Raw genomic sequence first — 19,919 nt, 5'->3', positions numbered from 1 at the left:
CATTCTCCAGCCAGGCTGCTTTCATTTCAGGGAAACCAGGCTGGCCTGGACACTTTGTGAATGAAGAATTGCTCTGATGATGTGTCTGATGAGTTCCTGCTGAGCAGGGAGGCAGGTGGAGTGTGTACTCCTCCTGTGTGCTTTGAATTTAGAGATGGATGAAACTCCAGGGTTGAACAGGCAAATGGGATCATAGCTTAAGAGTTAAAGCAAAAAATTCAGGTATTGTGGCTCATTGTGCCCGAGCTGGGTTGTTAGTATGTGGAGTCAGAGCTCTGGTGAGAATTGAGCAGAAACCTGAGAAAGTGGCCCTGCCCCCAGCAGCAGCAATGTGCTGATCCTGTGTAACACAGGGCTGAGTAGTCAAACTGGCCAAAGGCCAAACTTCTGCACTGTTTCTGATGATCAGGGCAATCCTGCCATGTTCTTTTTTCATGGTGAGAACAAAATCCAGCTGTGGTGCAGTCCTTTCCTGGCTAACCTGGTCAGGGGGGAAGGCTCTTTTGGGTGAGACAGAGGTGAGAAGGAGTAGTTTGGAGTGGCAGTTCAGCACATATGTTTAAAGGTGTTTAAAATGCTAACTGGGAGCATGTTTTGTGTTATTTGGAGCCCTGAGCTAGGAAGTAACATGGTAGAAGCAGAAAAAGAGAGTTTTGATGTATGCTCAATAGTTCTGCATCTACAAGAGGGAGAATTGCTGGTGTGACATCTGCTGACAGTGCCCTCAGTGAGCTTGGGGATGCAGCAGCTCTTGAGGGAGCAGTTTAACCAGGGGTCTGTGGGGTCAGCCCTGCACTGGGCAGGGTCACTGGCCTGGAGTGAGTGGAGAGGAGAGGTCACAGCTGTGACAGCAGGAAAGGACAGGGCCTCAAAGGCAGCCAGAGGAGAGCCAGGATTTGCACTCCTTCCTGTGATAGTGTGGGAAGGGGGAGATCCAAAGGCTCTCCCTTTGGTGAGCACAGTGGGGCCTCAGCTTCCAGGCCTGTTCCAGTGCTTGTCCTGCTGGAAACCTCCCTTTCCCTTAAATCTTATCAAGGTTATTTTAAGCCAGAGTGCAATTTCATTGTGAAATCCTGACAAAAGAGATGAGCTGATGATGAGTTTCTTAGGATTAGGAAATGTTTCCTGCTCCCTCCTCTGAGATGGTGGGAGAGTTTCATAATTAGCCCTTTGTGCAAAAACTGTTTTCTTTTGCAATAGGTGGTGGCTGTTGCTGCCAAAAGCAGCGTGGCAGTAGAGGGAAGGGTGGTAGCCTGCAGAATGAGCTGTACTTCCCTGGCATTTATTTATAGCAGTTGGAAGGTTGTTTGAACTTAATCTTGGAAACAGTTTGGGTTTCTCTTTGTCAAAATGGGTGTATTAATAATGATGGTTGCCATTTATTTGTGCTGGTACTTTGCTCTTTCCTCCTGGTGTGTGGCAGAAAGGCTTTGCCTGTTCAATGACATGAAGGGTCATGCTCTGCAGAGCTGTGGGGAGCATGATGATGAACAGTCCCCCAGATCAGTGTCTAACAAGGGAGAACTCTGCTTGTGCTCATCTTCCCTGCAGCTCTGCCTGTCTCAGGTCCCTCACAGGGTGCTGGTGCAGCCCTGACATCAGTAGGACTCCCCTGCCTGCTGTCAGAGCTGTGCCCTGCTGGGCTCAGTTTGTTGAATCCTTGCCCTGTTTTCTCTCTGCAGGCCCTGGGCTGTTTGCTGTACAAGCTGTGCTACTTCACCTTGCCCTTTGGGGAGAGCCAGGTGGCCATTTGTGATGGCAACTTCACCATTCCAGACAACTCTCGGCACTCGCAGGACATGCACTGCCTCATCCGTGAGTGTCTGCCAGGGCTGCAGCCAGCACAGGCCTTTGCTCTCACAGCCCTGCCAGGTGGTTAAAGTCATCTTTTACTAGTTTAGGAGATCACTCTTGGAGAGACAGTCATGACAAAGAGGTTTCTGTTTGGCCAGGCTGGAGTGAGCTCTGTGGAAAGGCAGGAACACAGACACCGTTTGGTTTGAGTCCTGCAGAAACTGGCACAATGAGCCTATTGATGCAGAAACGTATTTCTGCAGTAATAAATCTGTTTGGATAAGGAACTGAAAAGACCACAGTGACTTAGGCTAGTGATAAGAATTCATCTTCTGTGAACTGGGAAACAGAACTGAAATGATTTATAAATATCCCACTGACTAGAGTGAATGTGTAATTATGTGTACAATGCACTACTCTTGGCAAAGCTGGGGCAGCTCTCTTGTTTCCAGCACAGCTTTTGATTTTTTTTCCTTTTCCTAGCCACAGTCTTGACTCACACAGAGTTGGATGTGTTTGCAGAGCAGGCTGGTCTTTTCTTTGCTGATGTGGGGTATCTGCAGTGGTGCCTGTGGCTGCCCTGTCTCCCTGCCCTGCTGGCACAGTGGGGCTGGATCAAGCCCTTTTCCTGTGGGTTCACTTGAAAGTGCCCAGTCCCACCCAGTGCTGTTCCTGGCCAGACAGCATTTCCCCTCCTTGCCCCAGAGGTTTTGGTAGCAGCTGCAGGTCCAAGCTCTGTTGGAAGATCTGTCCTGGTCCATCCTGACTGTCCTGCCTGTTCCCAGCTGAGCCCAAGGGCATCTCAGCCCTGCTGAGTCTGAGGGAGCTTTGAGGGAGGCAGGACATTCTGTTAGCACCTGGGTGTACCAAATGTGGAGTCATGGAATTGCTTGGGTTGGAGGGACCTTAAAGCCCATCCAGTGCCACCCCTGCCATGGCAGGGATACCTTCCACTGTCCCAGGCTGCCCCAAAACCCATCCAGCCTGGCCTGGGACACTGCCATCCTTTGTGTCAAGTCTGATGTGCTGCCACAGCTGGCTGCCCTGCATCTGCGTGTGCTGTTGCTCTGATCTCAGCATCTCTGTCTCTTCAAGGGTACATGCTTGAGCCAGACCCTGATAAGAGACCTGACATTTATCAGGTCTCCTACTTTGCATTCAAACTGGCCAAGAAGGACTGCCCAGTGCAGAATGTGCAGGTGAGCAGAGGGGTGGCCTGAGGGGGCTCTGGGGGTGGCTGGGGAGGCAGTTGCTGAATACTGAGCATTTGGCTCTGCCCAATTCTGTAATTAGCAGGGCCTTGTTCATTTGTAACAGCACAGTTTTGTTTGGATTTTTTGGGTCAGAAATCAGGGTTTTTCATGTTCCTTATTTCTGTTTGTCCCTGATTTGCCTCCTCACCCAGTCACCAGTGTGAGGCCAACCAAGAGATCTTGTGCATGTGAACATGGAAAATTAGGCCATGCTTGGGAAACCAATTTGATTTCCAGGCACAGTCACCACAGTGTGTGTAATTTGGGCTGCACTTGGGTTTGAACACAACACTGCTGGGTCTGTTGGCTGTTTGAACTGCATCAGACCTTACCCAACCATCTGCCCCTTCTTAGTATGTCTTTAGAGACTTCAGCTGAAACATGGAGTTTGCAATTATTTCCTTATGTTGTTATGAATACCTGTGACAGACATTTTATTTTGTTGTTTCTACATAAATAGAAACTTAGGGTTTTTTCCCCCCCTTGTTCCCCCTGCTTATTTATGGTCTTTATTAATAAGAGATAGTTTGGGTTCTATTATACCTGTGTCTTTGTAGCATCATTAATACATTTTGTCACTACTGTCCCATGGTTGTCTTTTAAAAGTTCCCAGGTTGTGCTGTGGAGCTTTGTTCTCATATTCCATGTTCATTGGTCAAAAAGCTGAGCCCTCTTTTCTTCCTTTGTGATGACTCTCCCAAACTCCTTCTCCCCATGACATGGAGCTTGTGGTGTTTGTTACATGTCCAGCATGAGAAATAAAGAAATAATTGCTTTGGGAATCCCCAGATCTCCCTGTTTTATTGTGATGTTTTTGCACATTATTTCTGACTCTGTTTTCTGCCCTCAAAATACCAAATTGGATGTTTTTGGCATCTGCAGAACTCTCCAATCCCTGCTAAACTACCAGACCCAGTTAAAGCAAGTGAAGCTGCTGCAAAGAAGAGTCAACCAAAGGCCAGGTAACCCCACCTGCTTTTTACTCCCTCTCTTGTTGCCTGTTGACTCTGCTGTTTATTAGCAAAGGTGTATTTAGCTGCTTCCTTGGGGACTTCAGTTGCCAGATGGTGACTGAGCACAGTTATTCTCCCATTAGTCAGCTCTCAGAAACAATCTCATATCAGGCTTGTTAGTTATTAAGAACAATTTGGTATCTACAAACCACAGAAGGCTGGAGGGATGGCTGCTCTTGTCTCTTGCTGTGCATTTTTGGAGCTCAGTAAACACTGAGCAGAGATCAGAGGAGTTCAATGACCTGATTCTGGGGTGGATGTACCAAAGTTAAAGTACATCTAAAGATGGCAATTTAGACAGCTCTGCCCAAAGGTACCAGCTGCTCATGAGCTGGTTTGTGTCCTTCATGTGCTCATTCGGAAGTCTGAGTGATTTCAAGCAATATGTTGTAGGAAATAGTTGGATATAAGTTGAGTGGTTTTGACAAGTCCCAGCTGTCCACCAGGAGAAGATGCCATGATTGGCAGAGAAGTCAGAACAACAGTGTTGCATTAATTGTTGTGAGTGCATCTGGGAGGTTTTACTGTGCTTGGCATGTCTGGGTGCCCATGAGTGTTTCACCTTTGTCACTCACACCCAGCTGAAGTGTGGGTGAGTGTTTAACCCTGCTGTGTGTTCTGTGCACCAGCTGCCCAGCTCACAGGCTGTGCTCACTGCTCTTCCTTCTCCTTCCTTGGCAGGCTCACAGACCCCATCCCTACAACAGAAACGTCCATAGCACCCCGCCAGAGACCTAAAGCAGGACAGACCCAGCCCAATCCTGGGATTCTGCCCATCCAGCCAGCCCTGACACCCAGGAAGAGAGCCACAGCCCAGGCAGCCATTCAGCCACAGGGTGAGTGAGGTGTCTGTGTGGTCCCTGCATCCCCGTGTGCCTCGGGCAGTGCCTAATGCTGGGTTTGGGTTCTTGTCCCAGTTGCAGGCCCGGCTGCCCTGGGCAATGCCCAGCCCTCGCTCCCTGCCAGCACCCCCCAGCCTAAAGCAGCCCCCCAGCAGCCTCCAGCCCAGCCCCAGGCCAAGCCAGCAGCAGCACCCCAGGCACAGCCCCAGGCCCCCTCGACACAGCCCCAGGCCACCCCTCAGCATCAGCAGCAGCTTTTCCTGAAGCAGCAGCTCCTGCAGCAGCAGCAGCAACAGCAGCAGCAACAGGCTGCCTACTTCCAGCAGCAGCAGCAGCAGCAGCAGCAGATGATGCAGGCACAGCAGGTGGGTGTGTGCACTGGGTTCATCACATCTGTCTGCAGGGCTGGAGCTTTGTGTTTATGACAAGTTTCCTGTTCTTTTGGGGGAAATGGGTGCAGCTTTTGGGCATGTTCTAGTGCATCCCCAGCCCTCTAGCAAGATTTGCTGTGGGTCCAGCACACCTCCAACCTCTGAACCAGCGTTGTTTCCCAGTTCCCAGCGATGCAGCAAGGAGCACCCGCGCAGCAGCAGCAGCTGATGCAGAACTACTACCAGCAGCAGCAGCTGCTGGCCCAGCAGGCAGCCATGCAGCAGAAGAGCACAGCAGCAGCAGCAGCAGCTCAGCAGAAGCAGCAGCCCCTGGCGCCGGCCCAGGCCGAGGCGCAGCCCAGCGCGGCAGCGCCGGCACCGCCGCAGGAGCAGGGGGTGAGACCTCGGGCAGCCACGGGCACTGCATGGGCTGCAGGTGCTGCTCTGCCAGCTCCTGGGTGCTGGGCACAGCTCAGCTGCCTTTTTACACCCACAGGGCCCACATCACAGGGCAGGGGAGGTGTGGGGTGGGTGTTAGGAAAGTTTCTTCGCCCAAAGGCTTGTCCTGCCCTGGCACAGCTCTCCAGGGCGGCAGTGGAGTCTCCATTCCTGGGGGATTTAACAGATACCTGTGTGGGGCTCTTGGGGATGTAGGATAGTGGTGGCCTTGGGAGATCTAGATAAACACTGGGACTTGATGACCTTAGAGGCCTTTTCTAACTCAAACACTTCCATGGTTCTGGGGCCTGATTAGTAATAACCCAGTTATTACTGGGTCACAGATGTCAGCGCTGACCTCGCTGCCTCAGGGATGTGCAGCTGTTTGGGTTTCTCATTCCAGGAGGATGCTGAACTCTGGAATTGTGCTCTGGGTCCTCAGAAAGGAGATGAGTAATTGATGAGTAGATAGCAAGGAGATGTAAGTAGCTGCTTAATGCAGCTTCTCTCCATCCCCTGTCACATTGCCACAGAAGATGTGAGAAACTGTCTGAAACATTATTTGTACTTAAGACACCAGGATGGGCACCAGGCACAAGAGCTACTTTGTTAATTCTTTTTTGGAAAACGTTTGCCTGATGCACAAACAGCTTCCTGGTTGTTCCCAGCATTGGGTTAACTTTTTAATAAATGTAGTGGGAGGGAGACTTTTCAAAGGAGACTTTTGAAAGCACCATATCTAAAAATAAATAAATCAATCACCCACTTTACTAATCATATGAGAGTGCACCTAAAATAAATGCTCTTTGCTCGATGGAAAATATGTCCAAGTGCAGAGGCACAGCTAGCTGCCCACAGGGAGGGGCAGGGAGCTGTGCCAGGGAGCCAAAGTGCTCCTCAGGGCTGTGGGAGGAAGCTGTGCCTCTTACTTCCATTGCTGGGCAGTCCATCTGCTCTTCCCTGGCTTTGGGAGCTCAGAGGGGTGTCCCTAACTCTGCTTGTGTGCCTGGGGTAATCCTGGGCACCAGACAGGAGCAGGCTGCCAGTGTTTGTGCTGTCCTTGCTGCAAGTGTGCACAGTGTCTGATGACAGCCCTGGAAGTGTTCAGGGCTGGGCTGTGTGGGGTGATGGGCATCCTTGCCTGTGGCACAGGGTAGAACTAGGTGCCCTTTAAGATCCCTTCCACCCCAGGCCATTCCATGATTCCATTGTTTCAGAGGTACAGCACTGTTTGAGTCCAGGCTAAGGGTCACTTTGTGCTGGCTTGTTGTGAGCTGCCAGTTAATTCCCCTCTCCTTGTTTCTTTGGAAGTGCCATCAGGAGTTCATTTGGCTAATAAACTTCATGAACTGAGCAGTGCTGGGACAGCTGTTTGCCCTGCTCTCTGAGGTGGCTCAGGGCTCTGCCATATCCCCTTTCCTGTTGTATTTCCAGCCCTGGTTTGGCTGGGAGCTGTTGTGTTCCTGATCTTGTTCCTGTTCTGGTGGATGACCTGGGGCAGGTCAGTTTGTTGAAGTTGGTGGGAGATTTTTCAGTATGTGCAGATAGGTTTTGAGTGATGCCCATTATTACCCTGTTCATTTTAGGGCAGAAATGCCTCAAATGGAGCATTGAATCAAGAGCTTTGCTGTGATTTGCTAGTACAAGAACAGTCTTAATTTTATGGAATTGGCTAGCTTGAAAATTAGCCTTATTTCCTCTGGTGGGCTGATCAGAATGGACACATCTGGACTCTTCCCTGCTCCTGCAGCAGTCAGGAGGGAAAACCAGTGGTTGGCTCATTTAAAAAATGGTGGTGTAGCCCAGTCTCTGCAGAGCAGAGTCTCTGGACAGAAGACACCTAGCCTGGGCCTGTCAGAACCTTTTCACTTTGGGAGATTCCTGCTTAATAAGCTCTGCCTTCATTCCTGTGGTGATTTCAGCATTGCCCTTTTGTCTCTCAGCACCAAATGTCCTGTTCTGCAGTGACCTACATTGCAGGTGGGTGCATGGGGAGCAGGCAGGGCACTCTGCCTCTCTGCAGTGAGTGGGTGTGCTGGGGTGCCATAGGAAAAGCAGGACAGCTCCCCATTGTTTGCTTTCTGCCACTGGGGTCCAGCACCACCCTGGGCACCTCTCTCCTATTGCTCTCTTAGGTCTTTCCAAGCCCTTCATCTTGGTTGGAAAAGGCCTGGGAACAGGGAGGCAGTGCCCAGGCAGGGGAGGTGACATGCACAGCTTGCTGTTCCTTGTATTCCAGTTTTCCTGTTTTAAATCCAGCAGTGATATCTGTCTGGCAGACAGATTGTGAAAAATCACACAATGACAAGTGGTGCTGTTGTTTATCACTACAAAACTGTATTTCAAGTATTTATAAGTTTGTGAGTGTAACACAAGACTAAGGCAATGGAAAAAGAAAATCAGTGTGAGGAAACCCTTTGCAGCTTCCAGAGGGTTTGTAACTGGGCTGTCTTGGCTCACACCTAAACCAAATGTGCCTGGTTTTCTCCTCCACATTTTAATGACAAATGTTGCTTCTGTGATCTTTGTTTTCTTCTTTTTTTTCCTTCCCCTAAGAGAAAGTTTTTTGCACAAGACCTCCACCCCTTTAGGCATTTGACCCAGTCACACGTGATGTGCTGAAGGCAGTGCTGCCTTTCAGCATATCCTTGACAAGACTCCTCTGCACTGTGGTCTGAGTTCTTTCCACCTCTGCTCTGAGTCTTGGCCTCTCTACCTTCAGCAGGTTTGAGCCCAGCCAGCCTTTGCCAAATCCTAATGGAGGTTTTACCTCCAGAGCTGCACCACAGAAAGGAGAGAGACTCTGCCTGTGCTGTAATCCTGAAATACTGCAGAGCAGCAAATTCCCCCCTGCCATGCTTCCTTTGTCTGGGTTTCCTCTCTAGACTGTTCTCAGTCCATGACTGGAGTGCTGGGTGCCCCAGCAGGAGCTGGTTTCTCCCCAGTCCATGTCTGCAGCAGTGGGTGCCCCAGCAGGAGCTGGTTTCTCCCCAGTCCATGTCTGCAGCAGTGGGTGCCCCAGCAGGAGCTGGTTTCTCCCCAGCCCATGACTGCAGCAGTGGGTGCCCCAGCAGGAGCTGGTTTCTCCCCAGCCCATGACTGCAGCAGTGGGTGCCCCAGCAGGAGCTGGTTTCTCTCTGTGGCCGCTGTTCTGAGCGAGTGCCCTGTGCTTTTGTGCCCTGGCAGGCTCAGGCTCAGGCTCAGGGGAGGCAGCAGCAGCAGCAGCAGCAGGGTCCAGCCCCAGCCCCGGCCCAGAAGCCGGGCTCGCTGACGCCGCCGTCCTCGCCCAAGGCGCAGCGCGCGGGGCACCGCCGCATCCTCAGCGACGTCACCCACAGCGCCGTGTTCGGCGTCCCCGCCAGCAAATCCACACAGCTGCTGCAGGCCGCCGCCGCCGAGGCCAGCCTCAACAAGTCCAAGTGAGTGCCAGGCCTGGGGGGAGGCCCAGCCTCAACAAGTCCAAGTGGTGCCCAAGACTTGGGGGATTCGGCTTCAATAAGTCCAAGAAGTGCCCAGGGCATGGGGGGCTCAATCTCAACAAATTGAAGTAGTGCCCAGAGCATGGGGTGAGGGGTCAACTTCAGCATGTCCAATTAGTGCCCAGAGCATGGGGGTGAGGGGTCAGCTTCAACTGTCCAACTACTGCCCAAGACTTGGGGGATTCAGCTTCCAAAAGTCCAAGAAGTGCCCAGGGTCCCTGTGTGGGGCATGGCGTGAGGGTTGGGTCACGCTCTGGGAGGTGTCCAATGCAAAGCTCTGAATGAGTCTTTGCCTTCAAACCTGTGTTTAGGGCTTGGCAGGAAGTGCTGGAAGATTTGCCCCAAAGTCCTCATGGGTTGTCTGAGCTCCCAAAAAGCTTTGAGGTGTTCACAAAAGGCAATGTCACACCAGCCACAGCTCTGGTGTGCACTTCGTTCTCACTGCTTGACACCAACACTTCCTGAAGATTTGGCTTGATGGTCTTGGAGATCTTAATGGAGCTCTGATTCCCTGGGAGTGAGCTAGGTCATTTTACAGTGTCTGCAGGCAAGAAGCCTTCCCGGTGTCACTGCTGTTCCTGATGGAATGCTTGGGATGCTGGTTTTAACCCTGAGGTGTGGGTGCTCAGCCTCAGGGGTGCCATGCTTCTGAGCATGGCACTGCAGTAACTTACACTGGATGTTTTAATTGGGAAGTCATTAGAGTGTAGTAGCTTGGACCAGCTGATAGTGCTGGCCAGAGGATTTCGCATGGAAAATTAACTCAGATGGGAGGTTAATGGCTCTTGTTTGGGATGATCACATCCAGATCTGCTTCCACCACACCCTCGGGCTCGCCACGGACCTCGCAGCAGAATGTCTACAACCCTCCTGACGTGTCCACGTGGAACCCCTTTGATGATGACAACTTCTCCAAGCTCACAGCTGAGGAGCTGCTGAACAAGGACTTTGCAAAGCTGGGGGAAGGTAGGTCTGTGGGGTGCTTTAACACCTGCCTGCTCTGGCAAGGGAGGTTGCCATGGACTGGGGATGCTTTTGGGCAGAGACTGCTTGGGTGCCCCATATAATTACAGTCCTCTGGCTAAATCCTTCCAGTTTGTTTCTGTCTGCAGTTCAGTGGTGCCTCAAAGGCAGAGGTACCAGCTGCCTTGACAGTGCCCCTGCTCAGGTGCCTGTGGACGCTGCAGTTTAAACTCTGCTTCATCTGCAAGTTGGGATTTGCAGGAAGAGACTTAAGTCACTTAGTGGAACAGTGTCCTAAAAGTACAGATAAGCAGCCTACTTTCAGAATAGAAGTTTTCCCCTAACTCTGGGTCTGCATTGCAGGGAAGGCTCCAGAGAAGGCAGGCAGTTCCACAGAGAACCTGATCCCAGGTTTCCAGCCGGCGGCGCCCGCAGCCCCGGCCGACGCCTTCGGTGGCTCTTCCTTCACTGCTGGGCCAGGTGGGTGTGAACATGGACAGCATGGCATGGCAGCTCTTGTCAGAACCTCTGAAAGGGAAGGGAAACTGAAACAGACTGGGCACTGAGAGCTGCAGGCAGTAGGGCTGGCCCTTCAGGAGAGGAGAGAAAGAACGGAGAATGCATTCCCTTGTCACAGTCAGGTGGCAGAGACAGGATACTGTGTGGAGGCAGAGTTGGGGCTTGTGTGGTGAGCCCCTTAGGTCCCCAAGGAAGCTTCTTAGTGTGTGCAAGTTCCATGGAGCTCATAACAAAGAGTAAAACCTGTCATGTGCTGTGAGGGGAGGTTGGAGGTGTTGGGCAGAGCTGCTGATCTGTTTGGAGGAGCAGGGATAACAATGTCTGTGCTGCAGAGTGAGGAGGACAGCAGGGATGAGTGAGCAGGGAAAGTCCTCAGAAGAGAGCACAGTCTCATAACTGACATGTTAAGTGATGAAAGCAGTAATTTCTGCACTGGCTGGGCTGTGTGGCTCCACAGCCCTTGGCTGGTCTGAGGAGTTTCTCTGCAGAAGCCTCTGCCTGTGGGACCTTGTCTGGTGTCTTGGTCCTTGTCTCCTTTGGTCCTTGTGTCCCAAGGTTTTGCTGTAAGCAGCTCCTTCTATGCCAAAACCCCTTGGTGAGTGCTGCTGCTCATTTCTAATCCTGCAGCATCAGTTCTCAGTGAGGACAGCTCAGACCTGCCAAGCACAGAGGTGGAGAGCTTCTTCCAGGAGCTCCAAATGCCAGGGATCTCCCCCGAGGTGAAATATGCACCTGGTTGATGCCTTCCCACAGGAGTGAAACAACTCTCAGAGGAGTCTGGAAAGGGGCTAAAGCATCCTTTGTGGGGCAAGGACTGACAAATCCATTTATGCTTATTTCTATTTATAAAAGAAGATTTAGGAGAGCTTATAACTGAGCTTGGTGTGTTGGTTCTTACTGGAGAATTAAGGAGTTGAAGTCTCAGACGCAGGAGTGCACCTGGGGAGCTGCTTTCTGAGTTTGTCAAACAGCTGTGAGCAGTTTATGATGTTCCATCAGCCTTTGTGGATAATGCTGAGCAGCAGCAGCTCCACATTGAGCTGTGAAGCACCCTCTGCAAAGCCTGAGGAGCATCTGTGTGCCTTGGGCTCTGTGGTTGCTGCACCATGGTCAGTCCTGGCAGTGTTTGTCTTTAAAAAGTGGCCCTTGACTTTCCAGTCCTGGGGTTTGGCATAGGAAGGTATCTTGGAATTCTTGGTGTTGAGCTGGGCACTTCCAGCCCTTCTCTTTCTTTCCTCAGAAACAGGAGCCTGTCCCAGCCTGGCTGGTGCAAGGTGGTGCAGCTTTTATTGCAGACAGAGGCCCCACACGGGCTGTGTGTCCTTTTGTCCTTTTGTTGTCCTTTTTTACCTTTCATGCTGCTGTGAAGGCAGGTAACAGTTCTTCCCTGCCAGGGAATGTTCTGAGATCTGTGGGTTAAGTTGTGTTGGAGAAGCACATGTAACAGTAGTTTTGTTTGGGTTTTTATTCTTTTGAGTAGTACACTTGGTCAGAGTGTGCCTGTGTGTGGTTGTGTCAGGCCAGAGCTGGGGCTGTACCTGTGTTGGGGTTTTGCTCTGTGCTTTCTCCTTTTCTTTTCTCTGTTCACTCTGCCTTTTCTTTTCCTTTCCTGTTCTCTGCCAGCTGAAAAAACGAAAGACATTCTGAGTTTGGACTCTAGCCCTCCTCTTCTGACTGTGCCTGATCCTTTCATTCCTCTCCCGTTATCTGACACCCCAGGTAACCAGAGCTGAGGGGATGGAGGGGGGGCAGAGTCTTGGGCTTTGTTTTGTCTCTTAATCTTCTGGTTAATCCTGGTCACTGCCAGGCTCTGCTGCTCTCACTGACAGTGGGGATGGTTTTCATGGCAGAGCCTGGGGTTATCTCATTGTTTCTAATGCCAGAAATGGTATCTTTAGAGGCTCAGCATTCAAAGCCAAAAGTGATTGGAGGGCTGGAGCACCTCTCCTAGGAGGGAGAGCTGAGAGAGTTGGAATTGTTCAATCTGGAGCAGAGGAGGGTCCAGGGAGACCTCAGAGCCCTTCCTGGGCCTAAAGGGGCTCCAGGAGATCTGGGGACAAGGGCCTGGAGGGACAGGACACAGGGAATGGCTTCCAATGCCAGAGGGCAGGGCTGGATGGGATATTGGGCAGGAATTGTTCCCTAGGAGGGTGGGCAGGGCTGGCACAGGGTGCCCAGAGCAGCTGTGGCTGCCCCTGGATCCCTGGCAGTGCCCAAGGCCAGGCTGGACACTGGGGCTGGGAGCAGCTGGGACAGGGGGAGGTGTCCCTGCCATGGCAGGGGGTGGAATGAGATAGGCTTTAAGGTCCCTTCCAACATAAACCATTCCAAGATTCTATGAGAAATAATCCCCAAGTAATTAATTACCTGTTCAGACTTAAGCTGTTTTCAAATTGTCTCCAACGTTAAAATTGTAGGTTTTATTATTGTTAATCTTTCTTTCCTGTAAGAGTCAGTGTTTCTTTGGCTTCCAAAGTCTATTGCAAATCTGAGCATCTTGTGAAGCACAAGTTACATGTGACCTTTTCTGATTTGGCAAGATTTTCCAGTGCAGTTGGTGCTATTTCATTTACTTTGCAGTGCTGCTTCTGAGCTTTCTCTGTGCACATTTCTGACTGCAGCAGCCAACACTTTTTAGCACAAGATTATGTAAGTGCTTAGGAGCTTATTTGCAAATCAGTGGGATTTGGAATATGGGAATGTTTTTATCTTGGAGCCTCTCTCAGCCTCTGGTGAATGTGTGTGGCAGGTCCATGTCAGTGAGTCCCAGAGCACAACTGCAGCTTGTCCTTGTCCTTTGCCCAGGCTCTGGGGCACTGCTGGTTTGGAGGACCCAAGCTTCAAAATGTACTGTGAAGGTGGCATCTCTCCATGGAGAGTTGAGCAGTTCAGGAAGAAAAGAAACCTTTTATCCATGACTCTGTGGAACTTGCTTCCTTCTGGTGTCTGTTCAAAGAGCTGAAGAAATGTGGTTTGGTCCAAAAGTGATTTTATCCATAAAAGCAGTTTGAGAGTAGAAGCAAAACTTGGAGTTTGTTCCCTGTGTGAGCACTGCCAGGAGCTCACCTGCCCAGCTCTACCTTGAAAACAACCCACAGAAGGCAGCTGACAGCATATTTTCCTTCTTCCTTACCCCTACTGCTACTGGAAATGTTAGTTGTCCTGACTGAAGTCACCCAGACCATTTATTTCCCCTCCAGCATCCTCAGCTCACAGCTGGACACCACCAGGGTGTTTTCCCTGCTGCATCTCCACAGCAGGACCCCCTGGAGCAGCAGTTGCAGCCTCAGCTGTGGGAGCTCTGGAATTCCTACCAGCAGAGACCCCCGTGGAGGCATTGCCAGCCCTGCCCTTGGGCAGTGTCTGCAGGCTCTGTGCTGCCAGCTTGCTGCTCCTGCAGATCTGAGCCTGCCTGCTTGTGGATCTCTGCAGGCAGGTGCTCACCCTGCTCTTGCTGCTCTCCTGCTGCCTGTGCCTCTGTTCAGTGCAGTGGATCCCCTGCTGGGGCTGGGGCTGGGTTCTGCCAGATAAAAGTTCTGAATAGAACAGAACTCCTGGCTGCTTCAAGGCAGAGGCAGCTCCAGAGTGCTCCAGTGCAAGGCAGGCCTAGGCTCAGGCTGTCAGCTTGACAGCAATGCTGCATTTCTCTTACAAACAAACTGTAGATCTGCTGGTAGACAAAGCTAGCACTAAGAGATAAAACAAACAATGGGATGGATTTCATTGATTGGTGAATGGAAGAAGAGATTTGCCTTTGCAAACAAACTGTAGGTTTGCTGGTAAATGAAATTGGATATTGGAAGATGAAAGAAGCAATGGGGGGAAAACTATGAATTGTGTAAGAATTAAAAATTAAAAGGGAGGGTTATACATTGGAGGGGAATGTCAGGTGTCAGGTGTTTGGGAAGTCTGTGCCTCTCGAGTACCTCAACCCAAGGGGAAAGAGAGAGGGAAATGCAGATGGGAAATTGGGATAAAAGGAAGCTGCATCCTCCAAAAATTGGAGAGACCCAGGGGAATGCCCCATGGCCTCTCCCTTTATTCCAATAAAGCAAAAAGGACTCCTCTGTCTCCTTTTTGGACACACACCTCTGGTGTTTATGGGTTCATTTTCCTAACAAGCTCTTCTGTGATTTCATTCTGCTTGCAGCTCTCCCTCAGCCATTGAGAGAAGCAGAGATCTGGGAGAGCTGCAAGAGATTCCACAGGCAGCTTCATTTCTACAAAGGGGCCTGACAGCAAATCCGAGTACATAAAATATCAAAGGGGATTTATAGGGTTCAGGGGGATAGAAAAGTGACCAATAAAGTTACAAGTTGAAAGCTATGCAATTGCTTTAAGGTTTTAGGTAAAGAAATTACCAATTATTTAGGAGAAAAAGGACCAATTAGGACACAAAGATAACAAGGGGTCTACAGGGAGGTGAACAGTTCTCTAGCATGTGTCATCCTAAGGAAGGATTTCTTATCTAAGGCATGAGTTTCCAAGGGTGCCCTAAAGGCACACCACGCCCTTCCATGTGGCCAGGACATGCAGGAGATCTGGCTTTGTTGGCCTTGAGGGTTCTCAAAAGACATTTCCATTTGTTTGCTCTTTTTAAAGTAAAACCTGAACCCAGGAGCTCAATCTTTTCAAGGACTAGGACTACAGACTAGCCCTTAGCCTTGAAACTAAGAGGGGTTGTCTGCTTGTAAATTCAGCAGAAAAGATGAAAGTTCAGGATTTGATCTCAGGTTTTCAGGCTGTGTGTGCCATCCAGCAGTGTGGTGTGTGCTCTTCTGTGTCAGTGTTAGCTGTGAGGAGCATCCCCAGCACCCAGGGCTGTGCTGCCTGGCAGCTCAGGTGTGTGCAGTGCTCAGAGCTGGGGCTGACTCCAGCCTCCAGCACAGCACCTTGCAGCTGCTTCAGTTCTGTGCAGAAGCAGCTGAATATTTGCTTTCTGTTTGGAATATTTTTGTGCCCAAGAAAGCTTTGATAGTGAATCTCCTTGTTTTGGAAACATTTTACCTCTGACTTTATCAGCTGTGAGGAGGCATGGCCCTCTCAGGAGTGGAAGTGTGAGCAGTGTTCAAGGAGGGTTTCAGTACAGGGTGAGGTTTTATTGGGTGTTTGTCCTGCAGGGCCAGTCCTGGGGGCTCTGCCCTCTCACCCTGCAGCAGCTGAGGGCCTGGCTAAAGCTCAGCTGCTTTTTCTGCTTAGCCACAAACCTCCCCTGGGCACCTGGAGGTGCAGGTGGCATCCCCTGGCTGCTGCTCAGACCTGGCCTGTCCCCCCTGCAGGACAGATGCAGTCAGTGTCTGTGGGATGTTCAGGGTGTCCCTCCTCCTCCCCTGTGGAATGGCTGCAGTTCTCAGTGGAATTGTAACTAGCAAGAGGAGCTGGCAAGAGGGAAGTAAAAATATGGCAAAACATCTGTTAAAGTAAGGGAGAATTAAATATTCATGCTGAAAACATATTTCCTTGTGTATGTGCAGGAAAATGAGCCAAGTTGTTCTTAATGAGCTTATTTCAGGCTTCACCAGTGACTAATCCTGGGGGTGTTGGTCAGGGGAACTCTGTCTCTGGGGTCACTCTGACTGATGCAGGAGGGTATTTTATTTTTTTGGGAACAAAATACTTGATGAGATGTTTTTAATTACCATAACTCTACTCCAGGCCATAAATTCTGAAAAGATAACTGGGTGCCCAGCTATGCATGGGTGTTTATAATAACTGTAATAAACAACTGTATTTCTGCTGAGAATTTATTTGTACCAAGATGACACATTGAGATAAAGTAATTGCACATGCACAATTAGGCATGCACAGCAACTGTGGGTGTGCACTAATGATCTGAGTTTACATCTTGAGTTGGGAAAATGCAAAAGGGCAACTGCCCCTGTAGGAGCTTGATGGATTTATTGCTGTATTTACTGAGAGGACAAGGTGGTGGTGTGATGATTTAAAGCAGCAAAGCCAGCAGACCATGAGAATCCCAACTAGATTAGTGTAAAGAGCATCCAGTGTTCTTCTATCTGGGCTTTGAGTTTGATCTCAGGGAGGAGAATTTATTATTTTACAAATACTTGAGATCTTGAATAGGAAACTAAAATTGCTTGATTTTGATCTCTTAAGGAGCCACTGTTAAATGTTGTGCTGTTACCCTCCATGGTGTTTGCAAAGCCCTGTGCATTTGAAGCATTCCATTCACCTTGATTCCCTTTCTTTTTCTGCTGTGCTGTGTAAGAACCAATCCCATGTCCCATCAAGAGGATGGGAGTGCAGTGCCTTCCCTGGGCTGTCCAAGGCCTCTGGATTGCTGGATACCATGCAGGGCCTCCTTTGAGCTGCCAGCACTTGATGAGTCAGGAGGCAGGAGCCCTCCCCAGTGACAAAGCTGTGCCCACACTGATCTCCCTCCTCTCTCTGCTGGCCTGGCAGGACTTTCACAGCTGTGTCTCTCTTTCCCAGCTGCCCCCCGAAGGAAAGGACTCTGCTGTGTGCTCTCTTGAGCTGTGTGCTGTCCCAGGGCAGCCCTGCAGTGAGTACCAGCCCTGTGTGCAGTGCTGCTGCCCCTCCTGCCTTGGCCATGTGCCTCAGTGTCCTCACCTTGGCACACAGCTCTGCCCTCTGCTCCCTTTTAACTTGCAAGTTTTCAGGAGTTCTTGTTGTTTCTAATAGCCTGCTCTAACCCAAAGCCCCTTTGCCTCCCTCATCTCTTGATTGATATTTTTTCCTAACTCTCTATTTGTGGCTGGAGGGGTGTGTGGCCAGCAATGAAAACAGTGTGGCAACAGTCTCTGGCTGCAGATGCAAAGTCTGAGCAAACTGACTGACTGTAAACTCCATCAGGTTAGTGCATGTGTTAGAAAAGGGATCTGAAGAGAAGGTCAGCACTTTCTCACTGGGTTGTCCAAAGCTGTGCTCCTCAGCCAGTGCATGGGGTTTGGCCTGTTTGCTTGTCCCAAGAGACAAATCCAGAGTTAATTCAATAGCTTAATCTCTTCCTTGTGTTGGTGCACATCAGAGGAGAGGCTCTTGCTTTTGTTCCTGGAGGAAGTGATTTGGTTTTCCATGCTCTGAAGCCACCAGCATCAGCCTCATGGGGATGCTCACAGACCCATCAGCTGCAGACTCTTGCTCTGCTTTTCCTGCAGCTGTTTTTCTTACTCTGATAGGAAACCCTCAGTAATTTCTTACTGTGAGGAATATTGACAGATGTTTCACATTCTTTCTTAAAGCCTGGAGTGTGTGGCTGGGCTCTACCTCAGGAGGGGACTGAGAGGGCACTTTTTAATCCCCCTCTGTGTGTTTTAAGCTTAGACACCTTCTAAAAGCTTGCCATGGTCTCCCTGGCTGCTGCACAGCCCCAGCAAACCTGCCCTGGCAGGGCTGAAATGGGGCAAAGCAGAAAACCCAGCAGAAAGTGGTTGGCAGTTGACCCAGTTCAGGATGAGTTACTTCCCTGGGGCTGGGAAGCATCTGGCAGGTTTTCCACAGGCTGGCTGATGAAGAGGAGGTCCCCAAGAGGCAGCAGCTCCAAGTGGGAGCACAGTGACTGGGTAAAACACACATTTCCCAGCTAGAATTGATGAAAGCCCACCCCAAGAGCCCTTCAGGAGCTCTAGGAGGTTAAATACCTCTGTAATGGGTTACCTTTTCTTCACCTTGTTTATCCTGGGGCTTGTTCATGTGTCTGCACAGGAATGATCTGGGTTTGTCTGCTGGATTTGGAGCACTTTATCTCCTTCCCCATTCATCCTGACACCTTCTTGTTTTTGTTGAACTCCTCAGCCTCACTGCAAGGGGATAAAAGTTCCTTTAAATCATGCACTGAGGGGTGCAGTTGGTGCCTGAAACAGCACTGGCAGATCAGCACCAGCACTGAAGGAGGCAGGAAAGGAGATCTTGTGAGACAAAAAACAAAATCAGGCAAAGAACCACTGACAGCCTAAAGCTTTGTATAAAACCTGCTGTGCCCTGGGGCAGGAGGAGAAATGAACACGTGGGGAGAATACCATGGTTGTTCTCAGAATCTGTGTGGTTAAAAACGTGGCTGAGCTCATGCCACTCTGGGGGCTGTCTGGGGTACTTCCACTGTGTCACAGGGAAAATCTGCACTGTTGGAACAGAAGAAAACTGTTGTGAAGGTAAGGGAAGAGGAGCAGGATGCCTGGAAGTGGGATGTGGCAGGAATGGTTGTTGGGTGTGTGGGTGTGAAGCTGCAGGGGGGTGCTGGGCACTGACAGGCCCTTGGGAAGAGTCTGCCTGGAATGGAGCATGTTCCCTGTCTCCTTGTCCCCACAGCTCTCCTGTGCTGTTTTCCCAGCACCCCATAACCAATTCTACCTCCTTAGCCCCTCTGACACCTCTTGGTGCTCCTGCTCCCAGTCTGTCCCCTCTGCCCCTCTCTGTGCCACACAAGCCAGGGATGGCACTGGATGCAAATCTAAAATGGATATTCTTACTTACTGGGAAGAGTTCCTGTATAATAGGGCTGCTGTTTCCATCACATTTTTCCTTTCAGTTGACCTTTTTCAGGCCTGTAGTGATATAACAGCTGCCTCTTGGGCTGATTTTTAGGTTTCCTTCCCCTCCTGGTTGCTTCAGTTGTTGGCTTTGTCATGGGGAGTAGAATTTGTCCTGCTTTGAATAAGCAGTTCCAAAGCCATCAGACTATTTTATTATTTATATTGGGCAATAGAAAAGGATGGATATCATTCCCACATATGTAGCAGTGTAACTTAAACTTTTCTTTGGTGTTCTCAGCATGGGAAGCCTTATACAGCAGGATTCCTGTGCTTTTGTGCAGCTGTGAGAGGGTTTCTTTGAACAGTAAATAATGACACCAGTCTGTAACTCCAAGTGTCCAAGGCCAGGTTGGATGGGGCTTGGAGCAAGCTGGGCTGGTGGGAGGTGTCCTGCCCCTGGAAGGAGTTGGATGAGCTTTGGAAGGTCCTTTGCAGCCCAGCCCCTGGGGGTTCTGTGCTGGGGCCATTTGCACAGCCCCTGCTGCAGATGCTCCTCTATAGCTCACACAATGAGCACCTCATTAATGTTGTCTTTTTCTTTCTTTTGCTTTTTCTCTCTGTTGCCTCCCTTCCTCCTCTTCCTGCTTGCCCCAGAAAAACTGATTGAGGGACTCAAATCTCCTGAGCCTGCTCTCCTGCTGCCCGAGCTGCTGCCTCTGGCTGATCCCTTCGGCAGCACGTCAGACACTGGCAATGGTAAAGCCCCAGCCCTGTCCCCTGCTGTCCCCTGCTGTCCC

General features: G+C 50.4%; 2 protein-coding genes across 4 annotated transcripts in view; one reads left to right on the top strand and one right to left on the bottom strand.

The window, feature by feature from the left end:
* Positions 1-19,919, bottom strand: part of GMCL1 (germ cell-less 1, spermatogenesis associated) — a 110,431-nt gene that overhangs the window by 67,974 nt on the left and 22,538 nt on the right. The window lies entirely within an intron of this gene.
* The window catches only part of AAK1 (AP2 associated kinase 1), a 67,172-nt gene that overhangs the window by 31,253 nt on the left and 16,000 nt on the right, over positions 1-19,919 (top strand). Inside the window, exons 8-18 of one of the 3 annotated variants that reach the window (XM_079329011.1) lie at positions 1,683-1,815; positions 2,890-2,993; positions 3,930-4,009; positions 4,742-4,896; positions 4,978-5,267; positions 5,457-5,669; positions 8,904-9,130; positions 9,999-10,156; positions 10,517-10,633; positions 12,296-12,391; positions 19,777-19,878. In XM_079329011.1, the coding sequence (XP_079185137.1) occupies positions 1,683-1,815; positions 2,890-2,993; positions 3,930-4,009; positions 4,742-4,896; positions 4,978-5,267; positions 5,457-5,669; positions 8,904-9,130; positions 9,999-10,156; positions 10,517-10,633; positions 12,296-12,391; positions 19,777-19,878 (1,675 nt within the window). Of the gene's footprint in view, positions 1-1,682; positions 1,816-2,889; positions 2,994-3,929; positions 4,010-4,741; positions 4,897-4,977; positions 5,268-5,456; positions 5,670-8,897; positions 9,131-9,998; positions 10,157-10,516; positions 10,634-12,295; positions 12,392-19,776; positions 19,879-19,919 lie in introns of all 3 variants that reach the window. The other 2 variants (XM_079329013.1, XM_079329012.1) reach the window with 2 other exon arrangements.

Source organism: Erithacus rubecula (genome assembly GCF_903797595.1).
Source record: "Erithacus rubecula genome assembly, chromosome: 29".
Classification (NCBI taxonomy): domain Eukaryota; kingdom Metazoa; phylum Chordata; class Aves; order Passeriformes; family Muscicapidae; genus Erithacus; species Erithacus rubecula.
The sequence above is the reverse complement of the archived record's forward strand: the minus strand, read 5'-3'. Positions and strand labels throughout refer to the sequence as shown.